We start from the raw sequence: 22015 nt of genomic DNA, 5'->3' as shown, positions 1-22015 counted from the left end.
TCATAATTAACATGTAAAGTTAATTCTTCATACATCTTTGCAGACATCTATCTACTCATTCATGCCATACATACAAGTACACAGTTTTTGGGTACAAATATCTAGCTGTGAGATTTTTCCATAGCTAATCACATGCTCACATGTTTTGAGAGAACTAAATTTGTTGCACTGAATATGTTTATGACTTGGCTAGAAAGCAATCCTTAGAACCCAAGAAATCAAATTAAATCTATTTCCAGTTTTACTGGCACTAGAAATGTTAGTATGATAGTATTACACAGTCACAATGGATTATCAGTGGTTCTTTTACTGCTAGAGCTCTCTGGGACCCACGGAATTAAAGGTAGGCTGTAAAAATTGCAAACTCGTTGATTCCAAGGTCATTTCAGTTCTTTGTGGGCTACACAAATTTCTCCCTCCCTGAACTGAGGCAGAGCTCATGGAAGGTCTTACTGTTTACCCCTGGGGTTACTAATGGGGGTGGGAGAAAGCCACATAGATGTGTCCAGGGATGATGTTCTAGCCAAATTCAATAGAGATTACATAAGCAAAGCAGAAATTTCTTTTTCATTTTCTTTCTTTTCCCCTTTTTGCACTTCTATGAAGAAGACAAATTATTAGGGAAAGGAGCCCAGAACTAGCGTTAAGAGACTTGAAATCTGTTCCCTTGATTTTTTTATGTCCCAATTTTCTAGTCCTTCTGTCGACTTGGTTAGATTAGATGAGCTCCAGGCCTTTTTTCAGCTTTAGAATCTTGTACTTCTGCATAGTTGTTGATCGTCTTCAAGTCAAGCACGACTCATAGCAACCCTATGAAGAAAAGGCCTGAAGCCCCTCTACAACTATCGACACTTATCAAAGTTCATAGTTTCCGGAGGCATGTTGTTTAGGAAGTGGAACTAACCATTGCAGTCAAAAAGGGGGGTGGGGTGGTTGAAATTGGAGTATAGGTCGGGAGAATCCTGAATTTTTATTTTGGAAAAAATGAAATTGGCAATTATGTGATAAATTTTGGGTATAAATCACAAGGACTGACTGAAAAGTAGAAATATGGTTCTAGGAACAAAGATAGAAATGAAAATAGATAAGGGACTTTACTGACAGGAATTAACAGGGACAATTATGTAACTATTTAAACCATTTGTAACTATGCAGATTGTGTATCAAAATGAATTGAAATAGTTAAAACTGATATTATAATGTACTTAAATTTAGTTGTTTCAGTATTCATTTACTCTATATTTTAATGAACATAGTAATAAGTGCTACCACTTGTTGGCTATTTACCATGTGCTAGGTGTTGAGGGCTAACTGAGAAAAATGGAAATCCCAGAACACTTGATCGTGCTAGTGTGAAACCTATGCTTGGACCAGGAGACACTTGTCAGAATAGAGCAAGGAAATACTGCATCTTTCAAAACTGGGAAGGGAGTAAGCAAGGGATGTGTCCTACCTCCATACCTTTTCAATCTATATGCAGAACAGATTATCTGGGAGGCTGGGCTCTATGAGGAAAAATGTGGCATCAGGATTGGAGGAAGACTTATCAACAATCTGTGTTATGCAGATGACACAACCCTGCTTGCTGAAACTAAGGAGTACCTGAAGCGCTTGCTGCAGAGGGTCAAGGACTATAGCCTTCAATATGGATTGAGGCTCAATGTTAAGAAACAAAAGATTCTCACCACTGGGCTGATTGGCAGCATCATGATAGGTGGTGAAGACATTTAGATTGTAAACAGCTTTAGTTTGCTTGGCTCCACAATCAACACTCTTGGCACTAGTAGCCAGGAAATTAAAAGACAAATTGCGATGAGAAAGTCTGCTGTTAAAGACCTCTCTAAAGTACTGAACTGCAGTGATGTCAGTCTGGAGACTAAGGTGCATCTTATACAGGCCATGGTCTTTGCAATCACTTGCTATTCATCAGAAAGCTGGGCAATGACTAGTGATGATAGATGGAGAATTGATGCCTTTGAGCTGTGGTGTTGGGAACTAGTATTGAATATACCACGGACTGCTAGGAGAACAAACAAGTCCGTCCTTGAGAGGGTGAAGCCAGGTTGCTCCTTGAACACAAGGATTCTGAAGTTTTGTCTGACATAATTTGAACATGGTGCAAGGAGGGACCAATCCTTGGAGAGGGATGTCATGCTTGGGAGGGTGGAGGGAAAGCACAGGAGAAGAAGATCCTTGATGAAATGGATTGATTCAGTGACTGGGGTAATGAGGGTAGGTGTATGAGATTGGCACAGGATAGAACAGGGTTTATAGGGTTGTTGTACATAGGGTCGTTATGAGTCACAGGCAACTTGATGGCACATAACAGCAACATAACAACAAGGTGTTGAGGTAAATTATCTTCATTATCCTCTCATTTAATCTTAACAAACACATGAAGAGGGTATCATTATTCCCATTTTAGAAATATGGAAACTGAAAAATTGATGGCATGCTGGTAAATATTTAAAAACTAGCTATTGGAAGGGGGAAAGGGCTAAGGGATGATTTATAGTGTTTGCTGGTTTGCGTGGTGTAAATACTCACTGTGACTTATTTAAGCTACTTACAGGGTCGCTCAGCAGTTAGAAAGACATGCATGGTCCAAACTTTAGAATCCAAACCCACTGTGTGGAGTTAATTCCGAGTCCTAGTGACCCTGTAAGACAGAGTAGGATCGACCCATAGGGTTTCTAAGGTTGTAAATATTTTTAATTTTGTTTTAGCAAAACAAGTGAAAAAGATTTTTATTAAGTTAAAAAGATAGAGCCATAGCTAGTGAAATGCTATGCAGAAGAGTTAAAATGAAAAACAAAGAAGGAGGAAAAGGGGTAAAGGGCCCCTGGAAAATACAGGGGTGAACTAAAAACTTACAGCATACTGTTACTAGAAAAGGGGGGAAGAGTGATTTTAAATTTTTAAGGAAGAAAATGGTCCCATCTTTATCCCACTGTCTTGACAAGTTTCTAAAATGTAATAATTATGCTTTCACAAGCCAGCACTGCTCATACTAATGCAAAGATAGGGAGGTTCAGTAATTAGACTAAGGTCATGCAGAAAATATCTGGGCCAATATTAGAACATTAACCCATGCAATTTTAAATATTAGGCCCTTACCCTAAATTATTTTAGAAAATAATTTTCTAAAATTACAAAGTGCTATGGAGGCTCATGTGAGAAGCAGTTGAATTCTGGAGGGTAGGTTCTCTTGTTTTAGTTGAAAGTCAGGTGTAAACTGTTTGATTGTTTCTTATTTCATTCACAATTGTGTGTGAGTTGATTTTATTTACTGGATTTAGCTAACGATCAGCTGTGGCCTGGAGGCCTCTTGTTTAAGTCAATCAGGACCTGATGGGCAGGCCTTTATATTTAAAAGCCAGTTGGACCCTTGTGTTAATTTTGTTTGGGTAGAACATTCTTCTAAGTGGTACAGCACTGGTCTGTCAGTTTGCTGTACTGAGGTAATTTGAGGTTGCTGTGCCACTGGTGTGTCAGATGTCATAATGGTTACCCATAGTGTACAGTATTTGTTGGAGCTCCCAGATTAAGACAGTCTTGGAAGCAAGAGTGATATCCACTTACTAAACAACATACCTTTGGAAACTTTATAAATATTAGAGAAATGATGATAGTTATAGATCAGAGTCCAGACCTTTTGTTCATAGGGTCGTTAGGAGTTGTGCTCAACTCAACGGCTCTTAATAACAACATGCTATATCTGATTTTAAAAAATAACGTTATATTGTTTGATTTTAGAATTGATATTGCTTTTAGTAAGGAAGACATTCTGCAAGTTACAGAATCACAGTGCAAGTCCTGCTTTCTGGATCAGTCGTTGGACCTCAATTGCCACGTAACAGGAATAGTGTGTGTCTTTTCTGAGTCTAACTTCAGCTTGTGTTTTGAAAACAAACAGAAGAATGTACTAAAAACCCTTCTATGTACCTAGTAGATAGAGATCCTATACATCTAAACAATGATTTTAATTATTAATTTGAATGTTTATTTTTGTTGACCAGAGACACAAACAAGTATGTCTTAGAAAAAGTGCAATGAAAGTGCTCTTTGGAGGCAAGGGTGGTGAAACTTTATCCCACATACTTTGGGTGTGTTGCATAGAGAGATTGTTATTTGAAAGGCCACATCATGCTTGCAAAGGTGGAGGGTGGGCAAAAAAAAGAGGAAGAGAGGAGCTAGATTGTGTAGACACAATGATGACAGAAATAGGTTCAAGTGTGTCAGACATGATGAGGATAGCACAGGATAGGCCAGGGTTCAAATCTGCTGCTCACAGAGTCACTATGAGTTATACTTGTCACAGTGACATGCAACAACAACAACTACAATAATATTGAAAAATAATAGCAAAGAGATATAACAAACGTTACATCCCTATTGTTTAATATACAAAGCTCACTGAATTCTTTTTTGTAAGCAAAATATTTAAGCCTATGTACTATATTAAGTAGTGTAAATGAAACATCTGGCAATAATTTATAGATCTTGAAGAATCAGATGACAAAAATGATGAGTCTCAGGGGACAAAGATCATATTCCCCATTCCTGAAAAAAAGATTTGAAAAAGCTAATACTTTTGGAAAACTAGACTTTTTCTTTTTTTCTTCCCTGTTCCCTATCTGGGGAAGAGATCTATATTCAGAATTTCATAAATGGTTCACAAAATTCTGTTTTAAAAATAAAAGTTCTGGTTTGGTCTTTGCGCCAGTGTGAAGCATGTGGTTAGAACTGTGAAGGTAGGGAGCTCTGGTGGCCTAGTGGCAAGACGCTGCACTGCAATCCCAGAGGTATGCAGTTCAAATCCACCAGATGCTCTGCTGGAGAAGGAGGGGGAAATCTCCTCCTGTACCAGTTGGATCTGATTTGACGGTACATGTAAAAATAGTACAATTAAAAAAAAAAAAAGAACTGTGAAGGCAAAGCCAACGTCTAGCTCAAGAAACTTAAACCACAGTAATCCTGTGGATTATTGTATTGCTTCTAAAAAAATTAAATAAAGAGTATGATTTTGAGTCTGTTTTTAAGGAGGTAAAGCTCCATTGCAATCCCAGGGTAGGGGTGAGTAATTCGGTTATTAGGTGAGGGAAAGAACACGATAGAGTGCTCTAGAGAATGACGTGGGCAGCCTGCAGCTGGCAGCTGGCCGTCCTGAGTCATCATGAGGTGGGAGTCGGCAAATGGGCTTCCTTGCTGGCGTTCGTGGACTTTCCTGATCTTGGGTTCTAGTGCCCCACACTGTAAAATAGAATGAGCTTTTAAACTCTGCGCATACAGTGTTTTTAGATCAGTGTGGGAATCCTTAACAATCAACTCTGCTCACCACCTCCTCCCACTTGGCATGACGAAGTCTAACAGTATATGACCAATTCATTCAACAAACCTTGGTCTGTTAAGAGACCTTTGCTGTGCCATGCTTTTTGCCAGGCCTCTGTGTTACACTGGCCAATGTTGCCTGTCCTCTGCAAGGACACAAAGATATGTGCAGAAATAACTATCTTAGGAAACAGAGGATACCAACTACAGAGTGGGGGCTATTAAAAGCAAGAGCCACCTCTACCTGACATGATCAGGGAGGGCTACCTGGGAGAAATGCATTCATGAGTGGAGAGGATTTTAGATTGTAGAAGTTAAAGTTTGTTGTTGTTATGTGCCGTCAAGTTGATTCTGACTTATAGCAACCCTCTGTACAACAGCTCTGCATGATCTATCCTGCGCCAATTTCATTGTCCCTGACACACCTACCCCATTACCCAAGTCACTGAGTTAGTCCATCTCATCCAAGGTGAATTGCATTGGGAAAATCTGCTGTCAGGGACCTCTCCAGAGTACTGAAAAGCAATGATGTCAGTCTAGAGACTAAGGTGTGCCTCATCTAGGCCATGGTCTTCACAATGACTTGCTATGCATCACAGAGCTAGACAATGACTAAAAATGATAGAAAAAGAATTGGTGCCTTTGAGCTGTGGTGTTGGAGAAGAGTATTGAATAAATCATGGACTGCTAGAAGAACAAAGAGGTTCAACCTAGAGAGGGTGAAATCAGGCTGCTCCTTGGAGAAAAGGATTCTGAAACTCTGTCTGACATACTTTGGGTACGTTGCAAGGAGGGACCAGTCTTTGGAAAGGGACATTATGCTTGAAAAGGTAGGACAGACTCTGGCTGAGAAGTCAAAGTAGGATAATTCAAAGAAAGAGGTCAGGAAGACCTGAAAGGGAACAATAACCAGGTGTTTCTTTCTGTCTCCGCTAGAGAACACAATATTTGAGAGCCTGTCAAATCTTCTTAAGACAGATCCTGGGAAGTGTTGCTGTTGAGGGTGCTTGGGGCACATATGAATACAATAAAAAAGAAATTTGTTCCATACATTTTGGGAGAAAGTTTATTTTCCAAAAAGCTAGACTTGTCAAGGTCACTAAGAGGCCATTAGGATATATGGATATGACTAAAGTCATCACATTACCCATTAGTCACCGGCTACAGTGATGTTAGAGTGAGAAAAACAGCTGGAAGTGATACAGAAACACAACTTGGAGCACATCTATCGAAGATGGATATTTCCAACTGTTGGGAAAGTCCTGGCTCTGCATAGATTCACTCCCCCCTCCCCCTTATGGTTCTGAACTACACAGATTCAGAAGCAGTGTTATCAAGGAGTGGAAAACAAGGTTTGTGAGATGGTATCAGTATGAAGTCTCTTCCTTATTTTCACCCCCTTGGGGACCAGAGGCAAAGAGGGAATTTGAGCTAGACTTTGTGCTCAGCACTTCTGTCTTCAGTTTGTGTGGCTCCCTCACAACTCATTTCCTTCACAGACAGCCCTGTCCTGTCATTGTGATGGGTTGAGACCCACCCAGGCACAGCTGGAGGGAATTTTCCTGTGATTATTACAAAAGCTCTTCTGCCCCCATCCGGAGCAGTAGCTGCCTGCTGGGATTGAGGTTGGATCCCATGAGGGAGGTCATTTACCATAGCATACTAACCAGTGAGAGGGGGCTTAACCCGCAAAAAGGCAGCATGGTGGGATTGGCGTCAATACTGAAGCAAAGTCATTTTACAACTAAACAAACAGAAAGTAGATCTGGGCTTTGTAAGAACCCAAGTCAGAAAATGCACAGCTGTGTCAAAGTCTGGAATTTTAACATGGTCAATGATTTTACTTTTTCCCTTAGAGAGGAATTAGCTCCAGACTTATATCCCCATTATTTAGTAAGAAGATTGGACAATGAAGCATTGCTTGACCTAAAAGATCCTGGCAGAAATATTTGAGTCCTAAAATACTAGCCAAACATCTTTTTGGATATTCTAGTATAAACTGTGTATGGAACCAAGCATTTCATGCCAGGACAAAGCTTAAAAGCTCTTCTCATACCCCTTACCTCCACCCCTTTCTAAATACAGCTTCCTGGGGGTTTTTGGTAACATTTGAAGGAATCACCCAGCTGTGGCTGTTTGCTGCTTCATTGCCCCTCCATCCCCCTTATTCAGAGATCCTGTTAGGAAGCTGATGTTTCTAAGACAGCAGGTGAGAGAAGTGTTTTTGTTTGTTTGTTTTGTGGAAATTATCTCTGGAGATGTTGCTACTGTTAATGGACTAGAATCCGAGATAAAGGAAGAACAACAGTTCTTGTCAGTGAAATCATGTGCCGTAATGGTCTCTGTCTAGCCTTCCACTGACTGTGGGGATCACAATCTATTTCTTCATTCAAAAAAATACTCAAGAGTGGCCATTCCATAGGATGTGGAATATGCTGCTCTCAAATCGTGACTTCTCAGACTATCACTTCCAAATCATGTGACTTTTAAAATATCATTTCTTTATATTTGCATTGAGAGATGCACTAGAATGCTCTCTCATGGGCCACTACTTCTATTACTTGGTTGTTTCCTTTTCTGTGGGAGAGTCTGTGTCCAGGAGAATAGTACCAGGAAAACTGGTATTGCCATTACACACCAGACATTTTACTGATGACTTTTGCTAGTTATCCTCATTGTGTTTTCTCAAGATTCTAAAATAGATCTTAATATACCCATTTTCCATTTTCTAGATGAAGAAACAAAAGCATGGTGAGGTTGTCTTTGGTTACAACAGAGAGAAAGGGAGAGAGAGAAGAGAAAAAAAGAGAAGAGAAGAGAAGAGAAGAGAAGAGAAGAGAAGAGAAGAGAAGAGAAGAGAAGAGAAGAGAAGAGAAGAGAAAGAAGACAAGACAAGACTCCAGACTCAAACATGGCTCTTCTTGCTCCCAAACCCAGCATTCTGATGCTCTACATTTTTAAATGTTTAGTCATTTTCTCTGGGGGCATTTGGTGGAAAATTTACTCAAGGGAATCCACGGCAAGACAAAATAGATCATGCTTGCCTTAAGAACCTATTAATTTTTTAATACTAAGGGTGGTCTCGCCACTCAGCCAAGCCAAGTATTTCTATGCTGTTCCTTTCACTTGTGCTAAATTTACCTCCACCTGGGATCCTTCACAGTTTCGTCTCAAGCCCCATTCTTTGCTTACCCCCAGACTTATTTGCCTTCTCTTCTAAATTTAATTTGCTTATTGCTGTTATTGTTAAGTGCTTTTGAGTTGGTTATGACTCCTAGTGATCCTTTGAACAATGCATCTGAACCTTGCTCTGGCCTGTGCCAGCCTGACCATCTCTGACACACTCGAGCCCATTGTTAAGGTCACAGTGTCAGTCCATCTTGTTGAGCGTCTTTCCCTCTTTGCTGACCCTCTAACTTTCTAAGCATGACATCCTTTTCCAAGGACTGTTTACTCCTAAAAACATGCCCAAAGTATGGGAGATGAAGAAGCTTCACTATCCTTGCCCCAAGGAGCACTCTGATGACAACTTTTTCAAGACATATATTTGCCTGTGTGACCATCTATGATATATTATGGGATTCAGTACTCTCTTCCAACATCACAACTCAAAGGCATCGATTCTTCTTTCACCCTTATTCTTTGTCCAACTTGCAGATGTATATAGCAAGTAACTGAAAAAGATCATGGTTTTGATGAGGCGCACCTTAGTCTTCAAATGGACATCGTTGCTCTTAAACACAGAGCTTGGTGAAGTTCCTGATAAAAGACTTTCCCAATACAATATGTCTTGATTTCCTGGCTGTTGGTGACAAGAGTGTGGATTGTGTATCCAAGCAAGATTGAATCATGGATAATATCTATCTCTTCTCTATCTGTCGTGATGTTGTCTGTTGGACTGGTAGTGAAGATTTTTTTTCTTGATGTTGAGACATAATGCATATTGAAGGCTGTTATCTTCTGCTTCAAACATTTCATGTTCTCACTCTCAGCAAGCCAGGTTGTGTCATCTACATAGTGCAAGTTGTTGGTAAGTCTTCCTCTGATCCTGATGCCAAAGTCGTCCTCATAGAGTCCAGCTTCTCAAATGATTTTTAAATTTGTTTAGTGCCTAATATTTAACTAATACAGCAATGAAAAATAATATCAGTTTTTAAAAACAAAGTGTGTACAGATTATAGGGATTATAGGTCAAAGTAAAGGAAGTACTGCTTTGTGAAGAGCTCTGGTGATGCATTAGATTAAGTGTTGGGCTGCTAGCTAAAAGGCTGATAGTTTGAATCCACTGTCTTCTGCAAAGATTTATACTCTTGGAAATCCCATTATGTAGTCCTATCCTTCCTCTAGGGTCATTGTGAGTTGGAATTAACCGGGTAGTAATGAGTCTGGTTTTGCTTTGTAAGTTGTTGCTGTGTACTGTAGAGTTAGAACCAACCCACAGCTGACCCTCCAGTGGATTTTCAGAGAGAGTTAATCACACAGGTAGACATTGCCCATTGTCCTCCCACAGAGCAGCTGGTGGCCTCAAGCTGTGTATCTTCAGAATTGCAGCACAGCTTCTTGCCACTGGGCCACCAGAGCTTCATTGCTTTTCAGGTAAGAGAAGAAAACTAGCACAGTAAGGCTGGGGTGTTAAGACTTGAGTAAGAATTAAGCTTTGCTTAGATGAAAAGAGGAAGTGGGGAAGGAAGAGGTACCAAGTTAAACCAAAGCAATGAGTATCAAGGAGGTGAGATGTCTATGCAGATGAAGCAGCTGAGTCTGAAGATGTTTGGACCCTGGATGGGATACTTGTCCCAAAAGTTATTTTTGAAGAATATTATTTAAGATTAGTACTAGGTAAGTAAATAACTGCCTAGGTTCTCACTCTATCAATTTGTAATTTGTGCAAAACGAATAAAGGGACCAGGCCTACCTTTCCTCATCCCTTGGTGGTTACTGATCTGCAAGAAGTCTGAGCTGTGAAGATGATGCACCTTTAGTCCTACTATTTTTCCTACCTCTAGTTGTTTGTAGTCTGTTGTTATGTCTGAGGAGTCAGTTCACAGCAGAGAAGAACATGTCACTGCAGAGTAGAAATCACATATCATCCAAGAGAACTCTAAGGGAAACAACACAGTTTTCCCTGAAGCAATGTAAAATGCAAGCTACAAAGGTTAAATCAAACACATACACTTGCACAAAAATGTGGATTTACCACTGTGCTAGCGCAGTTACTCAAGAGATGAAGTTGATTAATGAAATAATTGAGGCTTTGACTCCAAGGACTTTCAGGTTTCTGTTTTAACTTGACAGTGTGAGGCGACAGTAAGATTTTCAGACTTGCTTTTTAGTTATGTCTGGTTCAAGCTGTTCATGATTCCAGATGAGGGGAGCCACTTTCAAAGATGCTGATCTGGGTAAAAACTGCAGTCACACAGATGATCAGGCAGGACAAAGCAAGACAAACATCTTCGACCCTGAGTCTTAGAAACGGTGTCCAAAGGTTTCAAGGAGGCATTAAAATCTGGCTTAAAAGGTAAATTATCAAAGCAATGGATCTCTCTCCAATGTCCAGTTGTGAGAAATGTATTTTTCCTTTGTAGTCTAGCAAAACAAACTTAGTCTCTTAAGAGGATCTTTTAAAGCAATATTGTTTTGTTTAAAGCAATATTGAGATAAATATATATGTAGTCAATTTTCATACAGTACTTTAACTGTTTTTCTGCTTACAACAATTTTTCCGAGTCACTAAGCATGCCTTGAAGAATTCACTTTAATGGATGTACTAGTTGTTTATGGTTACCATTACAAAGTCCACTACAATAAAAAAGCATTCTATGTAAGTTTTTATTTGCTTATGAAAAGAATACATTATGAGAGTGCAATGAGCTACCATACATATAAATCCCTTGGAACATACTGAGTATTTTCTGTGTTTCAGTTATTGTTCCAAGGGCTTTCTGATGCTGATAGATTTCTAGGGAGAAATTACTGGACCAAAGATGGTAAACGTTCTGAAGCATAGATACCAGTCTGGTGCCTGCTTGCTTTCCAGAGAGGGGGTTCCAGCTCACTCTCCAAACTAGTGATGTGTGAGAGGGCCTCCCTCAAGCACCTTGGCTGACACCCTGTATTTTCAGGTCTTTCACTTGGAGGGCAGGTTCCTGGCACGGCTAACAGAGCAAATCTAGTGGCCTCTATCCAGCCGGTAATTAGCTAAGGAAGTTTGTAGGAGTGAGGAGTCATCTCACCTTTTGTACTCTCTTGTTCTCTGACTACAAAGTGATTCTCAAAATGTGGGAACCTCATCTGCAGAGAGCCTCTACTGGAGGGAATGAATAAAGCAAGTATTTTAGGAATTTTAAAGAAGATGGTTATGGGTAGCTGCTCCTAATTCACAAGGTTGATGGGTAAGGACTGCTAGATGGACTCCTCATGCTTTCAATGTATCTTGCAGCCAATTCCTTGGGGATTGCATCTTCCAAAATGTGCTGTGGCTATTGCCACCCCACTCCTTGATCAGTGATATATGTACACAAGGAATAATTGGTGGGAGAGAAACAGTGAGATGTCAAGAATCATCTTGAGTAACACATCTGAGTAATAGCTGCCCAGCAGAGGAGGCTCTATGTTTCTGAGCTAGAGGCAGATTGTTAGAAAAGGAGGAATAGCTTCTTTTAGGTCACTGGGTTTATGGGTAAGCCACTGGTTTTTCTTCTCAGTTGTGTTTCTATAACTTTTGAAGGCAAGGGATCCTTTTCCCATATTTGGTACTGAGTTGCCTGCCAATGCTAATGTTTGTTATTGTGGTGAGTGAAGCTCATGTTTTCCAGTATTATTTTGTATGCCCAGTGGAACGTTAGGAGACCCACAGATGCTTAGAGGTGGAAATAGCAGGCCTCCTGAATGGTGTTATCCTTTACCTCGGTGGGGGGGGGAATATAAAACCATTGGATGCACACATTAGGATTATCGTCAAGGCCTTGAGGTCAGCAATGGGTTCTTATTTGTGCCACCAAAATCACAAGTAATGAACAACAACAACAAAATAGTTAAGTGAGACTTCATAAAAATAAAGAAATTTACTGTGCAACCATATTTGCTTTCCTTTTTGAAATTGTCCCTCCTGTATTTATTTATCATAAACTCACTGCCACTCACTTTCCTTTCTAATCTTTTGTATGGCTGTTATCAATTAGATCTTAAAAGAGCACACTGTCCAAGGCAAGCTCTTTTTTAAAATTTTATTCTTTTTATGTGTGTACCATCAAATTGGATCTGACTGGTACAGGAGGCAATTGTTCCTCCTTCTTCAGAGTATCTGGTGGATTTGAACCGTGCACCTCTGGGATTGCAGTGCAGTTTCCTGCCACTAGGCCACCAGAGCTCGCCCAAGGCAAGCTCTTTTTACTTGTTAAAATAAACTATTATTAGGTCCTAAAAAAAAAAAAAGAACTTTAGTGTATTGATAGACACAATTAAGGAAGTAAAAAGACAACCAAAAGAATGGGAGGAAATCTTTGCAAAGCATATACTCAGTGTTTTGTTCTAGCATCCAGAACATAGAAAGCAGTCTTACAACCCAACAACAGAAAGACAAGCAATCCAATTTGAAGATGTGCGTGGGATCAGAATAGATATCTCTCCAAAGAGGGTATGCCAATGGCCAACAAGCTCACAGAGAGATGTTCAATGTTTGTCGTTAAACACACTGTCCTTAAGTAGATTATTACTCCTAGTGACCCACTATCAGGTTTCCAAGGCTGTAAATCTCAACAGGTTCAGGCTTCAGAGGCTGTGGATACTGAGGGGAGGAGGCTGCACATCCTTCTTCTATGGAGCAGCTGGCGGGTTTGAATTGCTGGCCTTTTGATGTATTATGCCACCAAAGCACCTTCATCAAAACAGGAACGAGACAATGCTTCACATCCGTTAGGGTGGGTACACACACACACACACACACACACACACACACAGCAGAATTAACAAGTGTTGCCATGGATGTGGAAAAATTTGAGCTGTTGTGCATTTTTGCTGGTGACAATGTAAAGTGGTGCAGTTGCTGGTGGAAAGCAGATTGGTGGTCCCCCCAAAAAATGGTTGCGAGGACAGGGTAAGGGAAATGGGGGGAAAACTTCTTTACAAGTATGGGGTTTTATTATGGGCTAATAATGTTTTAGAACTAGAGAGAGTTCTCGGTTGCGTCTCATTGTTCGTGTGTTATGTGTTAACGAATTATTTAAAATAATTAATTTTATGTTATATGCCTTTCATGCCAATAAAATCAGGACTGTATTCTTTCGCCCCCTCTGGTATGCCAGAATTAATTTTTTTAATTTTAAACTTTAGTAGTGAAATTATAAAATACATTTGATTATTACTACCTTAGAGCCTTGCTAGACGCCATGCTCATGCTTCTCCCATCATTTTCACTGCTGTGAATCACTTGGCTTTCAGTCAGGGCTTCAAGAGCTTTGCGAACAGCTGCAGTGGGATTATGCATCTGACCATCAAGGACATGCCAACGCTGATGGACAGCTGTATCAAAGTAGGTAATTGGAAAGTTCCATTAGATTGGCATATTTCATAAGGGTGTGAAGTATTGGAAAATATGAATGGGATGTTAATCTTGGTTTGTTTTGATATGAAGATAATGGAAAAACTGTATACACATGTATAGAAACCTTTAAACATTTGACTCTTTAGGAGACTTAAAACTTCTGGAACTTTTTTTAACAGGATATTTTGTTTCAGTGATGTTTCTCCTATGTACAAACTTTACATTTACTTTTGATGACTAGCTGCTAAATGTATGGGGAGATGTTTTTCCAGCATTCCATTGGATGCTTTTCCATATGTTCCTTATCCTGTACTCTTATAACAAAGTGGTACAAATAGTTAAGTGCTCAACCATTAACCAAAAGGTTGATGAGTCAAACCAAGCAAAGGAACCTGAGAAGATAGCTCTGACCTCTTCTGTGATTCCTCCCAAGGTCTGCCCCCAGCAAGGCACAGCCTTTAAAACCTGATAGGGTAGTTTTCACTGCACACACCAGCAATGCCATGAATTGGATCACCTAAACGGCACCAGAATTTTTTGGCTTACCTGTATAACGTGATTTAATTTTGATTTATCTGCTTTACTCAAATACAAACATACTAAAATATCCTGGAAAAAAGTCCCATTTTCTCTGAGACTGAGGAATTTTATGGTGTTTCTAAAAGTATGAAAGAAAAAGAAATGACCTCATTACTTTGCTAAACTTGTTCAGCTGTGATTGAATTGAATTCTCTTTTTCCTTTTGAAGCTTTTGGTTGAAAAGTGCTTGTGTCTTAACTCTGTAGTTTTTACTGTTGTTCCTCATATCACCGATAGAGCTTTCAAAGCTCTTTCCCCTTGTAGCCTGAGAAAGGTTTGATTTGGAGGTCTATGCTATTAAAAATATGGTTGAGCATTGTTCTGTCCTTCTCCTTAATAATTGTTTGTATTGTAGTCTTGTAAGAGACCTGGTACTTTAATAGTGAAGGAACTCAGCTGCTATGCAAAGGTTGGAGGTTATGACTCACCAGCTGCTCTGCAGAATAGAGATGAGGGGATCTGCTTCCGGAAAGACTGATGGCCTTGGACTCCATCTAGACAGTTCTGCCATGTCCTACAGGGTCACTCTAGGTCAGAATCCTCTCAATGGCAGTGGATTTTGGTTTTATGGGTTGATATTTGATCATATTAGCTATGACAGTCTATGAATTATTATTTTTTAGTTTTACTCTTATGGAATTCTCAACATATTCTTTGTACTCTTTCTGTGTCTTTTAATAGGAGACAAAAGGATTACTGATAGTTGCTTCAATTTAATAAACAAACATTATCCAAATATCCATCACATTTACACGGTGCATTGCAAAGCCTTCACAGATGGCAGCCTCAAGTCTCTGTCAGTTTTGAGGCAACTGATCATTCTGAGTTTGATGAACTTATTTAGTTAACTGGAGTTATCTAGTCTTTTAGTCTAGGAAACATTGATTTAGAAGCTAGTTTAACTTTGGCTCTTCCCAAAGAACTTACTAGAGCAATGATTTTGTGTGTTTCTGCCAACTTTTTGAAACTTTCTGCATCATATAATATTTTTCCAAAGAATCCTTCAGTGTTGCGACTTCAGACTTGAATTCTCCCTTCAGTTCTCTCAGCTTGACAAGTACTGAACATGCTCTTCTTTTTGGTTTTCTAAATCCAGGTAATTGTACATTTAAGTATAATATCTTACTTTGTGGTGTTTGTTTGGTTTTTTAAAGCCACTTTTTGAAATCTACTCAGTGTTGTTGCTTCATTTCTGTCCTCCCTATACTCTTCCTGCTATAGGGAGCTGCAACCCTGAAGGCTCACAGTTCAAATCTACCACCTGCTCTTTGGCAGAAATTTGAGCAGTCTCCATTTGTGTGTTACACTGCCTCTGAAAACCTGTTGAAGGGTCAGCTATGAGCCAGTTCCGACTTAATGGCACACGACAGTAACAATCCCTTACATCCTCATCCCTCTGCTTCTCCCTCCCCCAACTTGGACCCTTACACTCATACTGCAATAATGGTTTTATACAATATTTGTCCTTGAGAGACTGAGTTAGTTTACTCAGCATAATGCTCTCCAGTCAAGCAATGTTATGCAGGGGGTGGGTGGGATTAATCATGGGGTTGTAAGATTGATGGATGCAGCGGGTGAGGGAAATTGGGAAAAATCTATTCTGGATAACAATGTATTCAAATTTTGTAAATAAACTAGCATAATAATTAAAAAGAATTTAAAAAAAACCCAATAACAATCCCCTTTGTCTTAGTTTTTTTACAGTCTGGATTCAGACTAAAAATCTTTTCTAATACCCATTTTGAATATTTCCTTCTATTTAATAATTGTTTTTAATGTTTAATGTCATCCCATAATTGTATGGTCTTTAGTTATTAATGAGCAATGCATCAAATATATTCTTGAGACAGTCTAAATTTAGATTGGATATGCTAAAGTTTTATACTGGTTGTCTTGGATAGTTGGTTTTCTTCAGCTTCAACTTGAACTTTCATCTAAGCAGTTGATGATTATTTCACATAAGGTCCTGGCCTTGCTCTGACTGTTGAGATTTGAACTTCTCTACTATCTTGTTTCATGGTTACAGTTCATTGATTTCTATATATTCCTTCTGGTAACGGTCATGTATATAGTTGCTATTTATGTTGTTTGAAAAGGATATTTTCAAAATTTGAAAAGTCACTAGTCACACAAAATTATATCAGGTGGTTTCTAGCATAATTTTAATTTATAAGACAATATTTTCCAATTACTAGTCCTTTTTCTTTGTTTCCAACTTTGGCATTCCAATTACCACTAAGCATCAGTGCATCTTGATTGTGTGTTTAATATGATTTGGACTGTAGGAGCTGGTAGACATCTTCAATTTGTTTTTCTCTGGCTTTAGTGATTGATGTGTAAGTTTGAATACTATTTTGAATACTATTTGAATACATGCAAACCAGTGAATTTTTTAAAAAATCTACTGCCATCAAATCAATTGTGACTCAGTCCAAGCTATAAATCTTGCCCAGAGGAAATTAACTATCTTACTGTTGTTGAATGCCTGGTGGATTTGAACTGCCAACCTTTTGGCTAGTAACACAACATGCTACATTCTATGCCACCAAGGATCCTTAATTAATGTATAGATTTTAGTTATTTTGAAAGGTATCAGAACTTTTTTCCTATGTATTTATATTTAAAATCACATACAGAGTTTTTCTCTCTTATAGCCTACAGCCTTAGTGATGTGGGACTTAAGCATTTTCTTCATGTTCCTGTTAGCAACAAGTTAGAGAGCTAAATTTAAATAATTGTGTCCATCTGGGTGATTCTTCCCTTATAAGACTATAAGAGCAGTATCATAGAACACTATTTTACATCGTGTCATTAGCAATTGCATGTTTGCTAATAGTAGAGATTCAAGGTGGATCTAAAATACAGACATGGTCCAGTATTCAGGGAAACTAGATAAATAGACGGCACAAGTTGAAGTAATACTTTTTTTGTCATATCTAATATCTAGTCTTTTCAACTAAGAGATTTGAGATAGTGATTCTTCTGTAGACATACGGGAAACCTTTACATTTTTCTAGGATGTTATCTCTACAATCATCGCTATTCTAGCATTTCACAAGGGATATTATGGCTAGTTAGTTTATCTTTATCCTTCATATTTGTCAGAGTTCTGGGTTCACCAATCGTCAAGTCCAATTTCTATAGCAAATTTGTAAAATACAGATGGGAAACTAAACTAAGCATGTAGTCATTTATTATGTTTCTTGTTTGATACTTTTTGGTGTTTATATCATATTTTTTAAATTGAGAATTGCAATTTAAATATGAAACTAAATCATTATCTTAATATATATAACAATCTTCCTTCCTTTCATCCAACATCTGAATGTCAAATTATTTTCCACTTTAACATTTACTTTGATGTCAAGGGAAATTCTATATCATTTGTTTTCTCCAATTAGGTTTTATATGAAGAATGAGCTACTGACAATGTGACTGAAAGCTAAAGTGAAATGTTTATGCTACTTTCTTTCAGGTGCCCTAATGTAAACTACTTAAATTTACAAAACTGTAGATATTTGACTGACCTGGGAATTAAAGCATATTGTTAGCATCTTTTCTTTGGTAGCTGTAGATATTTCTGGAACGCTCATCTCTAATAAGGTAAAATTTTAAAAAAGACAAACAATAACAAAAGCTCTAAAATGACAGAATATAATTTAGTGACTTTTATTGTTTTCTGCAATATAACCATTACACTTTATATAAACAACAGAATGACAACTTTTGTTTCTGAAATTACTAATTAAAGGAGACAAGTTTCTCAAGATTTTTTTTTCTGGAATAGTGGTAAGTTGTAAATTATTTAACAATCAGTGATCTTGTTTCTCTGTTTAAAAAGTAGCTATCTTAATTAACTGGACGTGGTCAATCTCATGGGGAGGGTGGGCGGGGGAAGACTGCCCATACTTCTCCCGTGGAGCGGCTGGTGGATTCGAACCACATCTCTCTGGGATTGCAGTACAGTTTCTTACAACTTAATTATCTAGTGCTGCTATAACTAAAATACCTCAGGTGGGTGGTTGTGACAAAAGGGTATTTATTTTCTCCCAGGGTAGAAGTCTGGATCCAGTATGCTGAATCTATGGGCAGGATTTCTCTCTCTGTCAACTCTGGAGGAAGGTCCTTGTTTCTTTGAGCTTCTGTTCCTGGGTGGTCTTCAGATACCTTAGAATTTCTCTTCTCTCAGCTCCACTTATTTCAACTGCTTGCTTAATATCTTTTATCTCAAAGAGTTTGACTCAAGATACATCTTCATTCATATATCAAAGACAGTCCATTTCCCAATGGGATCATAACCACAAGCATCTAAAACAAACAAACACCCCTCGTATTTCCTATAACATCATTAAATCTACAACAGCAGCAAAATACAGTATTTTGAAGAAAGTACTAATATGCTGATTTTTTTATTAGAGAAATTTCATGAGTAAAGAGATAATGCATTTTATATGGTTTAAGTATGCATTTTATGTGGATTGTATTCTCTAAGATTGATCAAGATTGACTGGGTGCCTTAAGGTCTAAGCCTTTGGTTCAGGTGAAAGTCTAGAAATGGTCCTATCATATTTTAAGGAACTTGGTTTCTGAAAGTTGCTGCTGCTACCCCTTATCATAGTTGAATCTCTGGTGGCACCCATCCTAACGTGCCCGTGAAACTTCATTTACTAACTGTTGACAGTTGGAAGTCATCCAGTGATATCAGGAAGAAAGGCATAACGTTCTGCTTCCCTTAGGATTAAAGCCAAAAAAAGCCCATGGAGCTGTTTTATTCTGTAGCACATGGGATCAACATGAGTCAGAATTGATTGGGTCCCTGTTTGTTAGATAAGGAATGTGTTGCTGTTAGTTCCCGTGGAGACAAGTGAGACTCATAGCAACTCTAGGAACAGTGGATCTGAACCTTGCCCTATTCCAAGCCCTCCTGATCATCTTGGACAACCTTGAGCCCATTGTTACAGCGATTGTATCAATCCATCTCCTGAAGGGCCTTCCTCTCTTTTGCTGCCCTTCTACCTTTCCAAGCATGATTTCCCTCCCAAGAACTGGCTCCTCCTAACAAAGTTTTGCCATCCTCACCTCTCAGGAGAACCCTGGTTGCCCTTTCTCCAAGACATATTTGCTTGTTCTTTTTACAGTCATTGGGATACTTAGTACTCTTCTCCAACACCACAATTCAAAGGTGTAGAATCTTCTGTCATCTTTATTTATTATAAAACTTTTAGATGCATGGCCAATAATTGAAAAGATCCTGGCTTGAATCAAGTGCACCTTAGTCTTTAAACTAAAACGGTTTCTATTTCACACTCTGGAGAGGTCTTTGACTGCAGATTTCCCCAATGCAGCGTGTCTTTTGATTTCTTGACTGCTGGTACCAAGGGTGTTGCTGGTGGATCCAAGCAAGATGAACTTGTTGAAAACTTCAATCTTTTCTCCATCTATCATAATGTTGCCTATTGGTTTGATGAGATGTAATCCAGAGTGAAGGCTATTATCTTTGATCTTCTGCAGCAGGTATTTCAAGTCCTCAGTTTTAGGAAGCAACGTTGTGTCATCTGCATAATGCAAGTTGTTAATGAGTCTTTTTCTGATCATGATGCCACATTTCTCTTCATAAAGTCCAGCTTTTCAAATAATTTGCTCAGAATACAGATTGATAGATAAGACAAAAGAGTACAACTCTGATGCATATCTTTCTTCGTTTTAAATTATGCAGTGTTCCCTTGTTCTGTTCAGACAGCAACCTCTTGGTCTAGGTGTAGGCTTTGCATGAGTACAAGTAAGTGTTCTGGGATTCCCATTCTTTTCAATGTTAGCTATAATTTGTTATGATTCACACAGTCAAATGCCTTTGCATAGTCAATAAAACATAAATAAACATTCTTCTGGAATTCTCTGCTTTCAGCCGAAATCATCAGACATCAACAATGATAAACCTAGTGCTAAGGTCTCTTCTAAATCCAGCTTGAACTTCTGGCAGTTCTCTGTTAATGTATTCTGTAATGTAATTAGACATTTTCTAATAATCTTCAACAAGATTTTACTTACATGTGATCTCAATGATATTGTTCAATAATAACCACATTCTGTTAGACCAACTTTCTTGAGAATTTGAACAAATAATGGGATCTCTTCTAGTCAGTTGACCAGGTGGCTGCCTTTCAAATTTTCTGACATAATCTGGTGAACACTTTCAGAACTGTATCTGTTTGTCGAAACACATCAATTGGTAGCCCATCAATTCCTAGAGCCTTCCTTTTTGTTAGTGCCTTCAATGCAGCTTGAAACTCTTCCTTCATTATAATTGGTTCTTGATCATATGTGAGTTCCTGATATGGTTCCATGTAAGCCAATTCTTTTTGGTACAGTAACTCTGTATATTCTTTTGAGCTTCTTTTGATGCTTCCTGGATCATTCAAGATTTTGTCCATAGTATCTTTCAGTATTTCAACTTGACACTTGTTTTTCAGTTCTTTTGGCTTGAGAAATACTGAATTCTTCCTATTTTATTTGCCAATTCCATCTCTTTGCACATTTCATTATAATTCTTTGCATTTGTCTCTTCAAGCTGCACTTTGAATCTTTTGTTAATCTCTTTTCCTTTGGCATTTCTTCTCTGTGTTTTGTCTTCGTGAGTCTCTAGTGCAATTTTCAGAGTCACTTTTACTATCCATTTTGGTCTTTTCTTTTCCCTTTGACTCTGTAATGCCCTTTTGTTTTCTTCATAGATGATATCCTTGATGTCATCCCACAATTCACCTGGTCTTTGATTATTAGTGTTCATTGCCTCAGACTTACTCTTAGGGTAACTTTTAAATTCTGGTGGAATAGACTCAAATTTGTGTTTTGGTTCTTATGGACTTATTTTCATTTTCTTGAACTTCACTTTGAACTTGCATATATGTGAACAGTAAATAAGTTTGAATCAATCAGAGAGCTGGTCTTTGCAGTTACTTGCTATGCATCAGAGAGCTGGACAATGACCAAGGATGACATAAAAGAATCAATGCCTTTGAGTTGTGGTGCTGGAGAAGAGTCTTTAACATATCATGGGCTGCCAAGAAAATAAATAGGTCTGTCTTGGAGAGGGTGAAACCTAGTTTCTCCTTGAAGGTTACGATTTTGAAGCTCTGTCTCACATATTTTGGGCATGTGGCCAGGAGAGACTGGTCCTTGGAGAAATACATCATGCTTGGAAGGGACAGTGCAGGAGAGGAAGACCCCAGATGAGGTGGATTGATAAAGTGACTGGGACAATGGGAGTTGATTTGATGTGTCAAAGTTAGTGAGACTGGCTCAGGACAAGGCCGGATTCAATGCTGTTGTACAAAAGGTCACTATGGATTGCAGACAACTCAACAGCACATAACAACAACAATTAGAGAGAGACCTCAAAAGTTAAAGATATATTGATCTGAAAGTTTCAAGTCTAATTGTATATGGGAGCCTTGGTTTTTGTTTTAACTACCCAACTGAGTGTGGAAACTACAGAACAGTGTCATTGATTTCACATGCAAGCAAGATTCTACTGAAGATTATCCAAAAACGATTAGAACAGCACAT

At 38.6% G+C, this 22015-nt stretch overlaps 1 protein-coding gene across 1 annotated transcript in view; it reads left to right on the top strand.

Annotated features, from left to right (window-relative positions):
* FBXL13 (F-box and leucine-rich repeat protein 13) overlaps positions 1 to 22015 on the top strand; it is a 115508-nt gene that overhangs the window by 37144 nt on the left and 56349 nt on the right. Inside the window, 8 exon segments of the mRNA XM_006903700.1 lie at positions 13771 to 13861; positions 14622 to 14739; positions 15134 to 15295; positions 15978 to 15984; positions 17120 to 17157; positions 17160 to 17232; positions 17928 to 17988; positions 17990 to 18055. Of these exon segments, the coding sequence (XP_006903762.1) occupies positions 13771 to 13861; positions 14622 to 14739; positions 15134 to 15295; positions 15978 to 15984; positions 17120 to 17157; positions 17160 to 17232; positions 17928 to 17988; positions 17990 to 18055 (616 nt within the window).

Source organism: Elephantulus edwardii, unplaced genomic scaffold (genome assembly GCF_000299155.1).
Source record: "Elephantulus edwardii isolate Elephantulus edwardi_28Jun2011 unplaced genomic scaffold, EleEdw1.0 scaffold00022, whole genome shotgun sequence".
NCBI lineage: Eukaryota > Metazoa > Chordata > Mammalia > Macroscelidea > Macroscelididae > Elephantulus > Elephantulus edwardii.
This window is presented reverse-complemented; position numbering and strand designations above follow the sequence as displayed.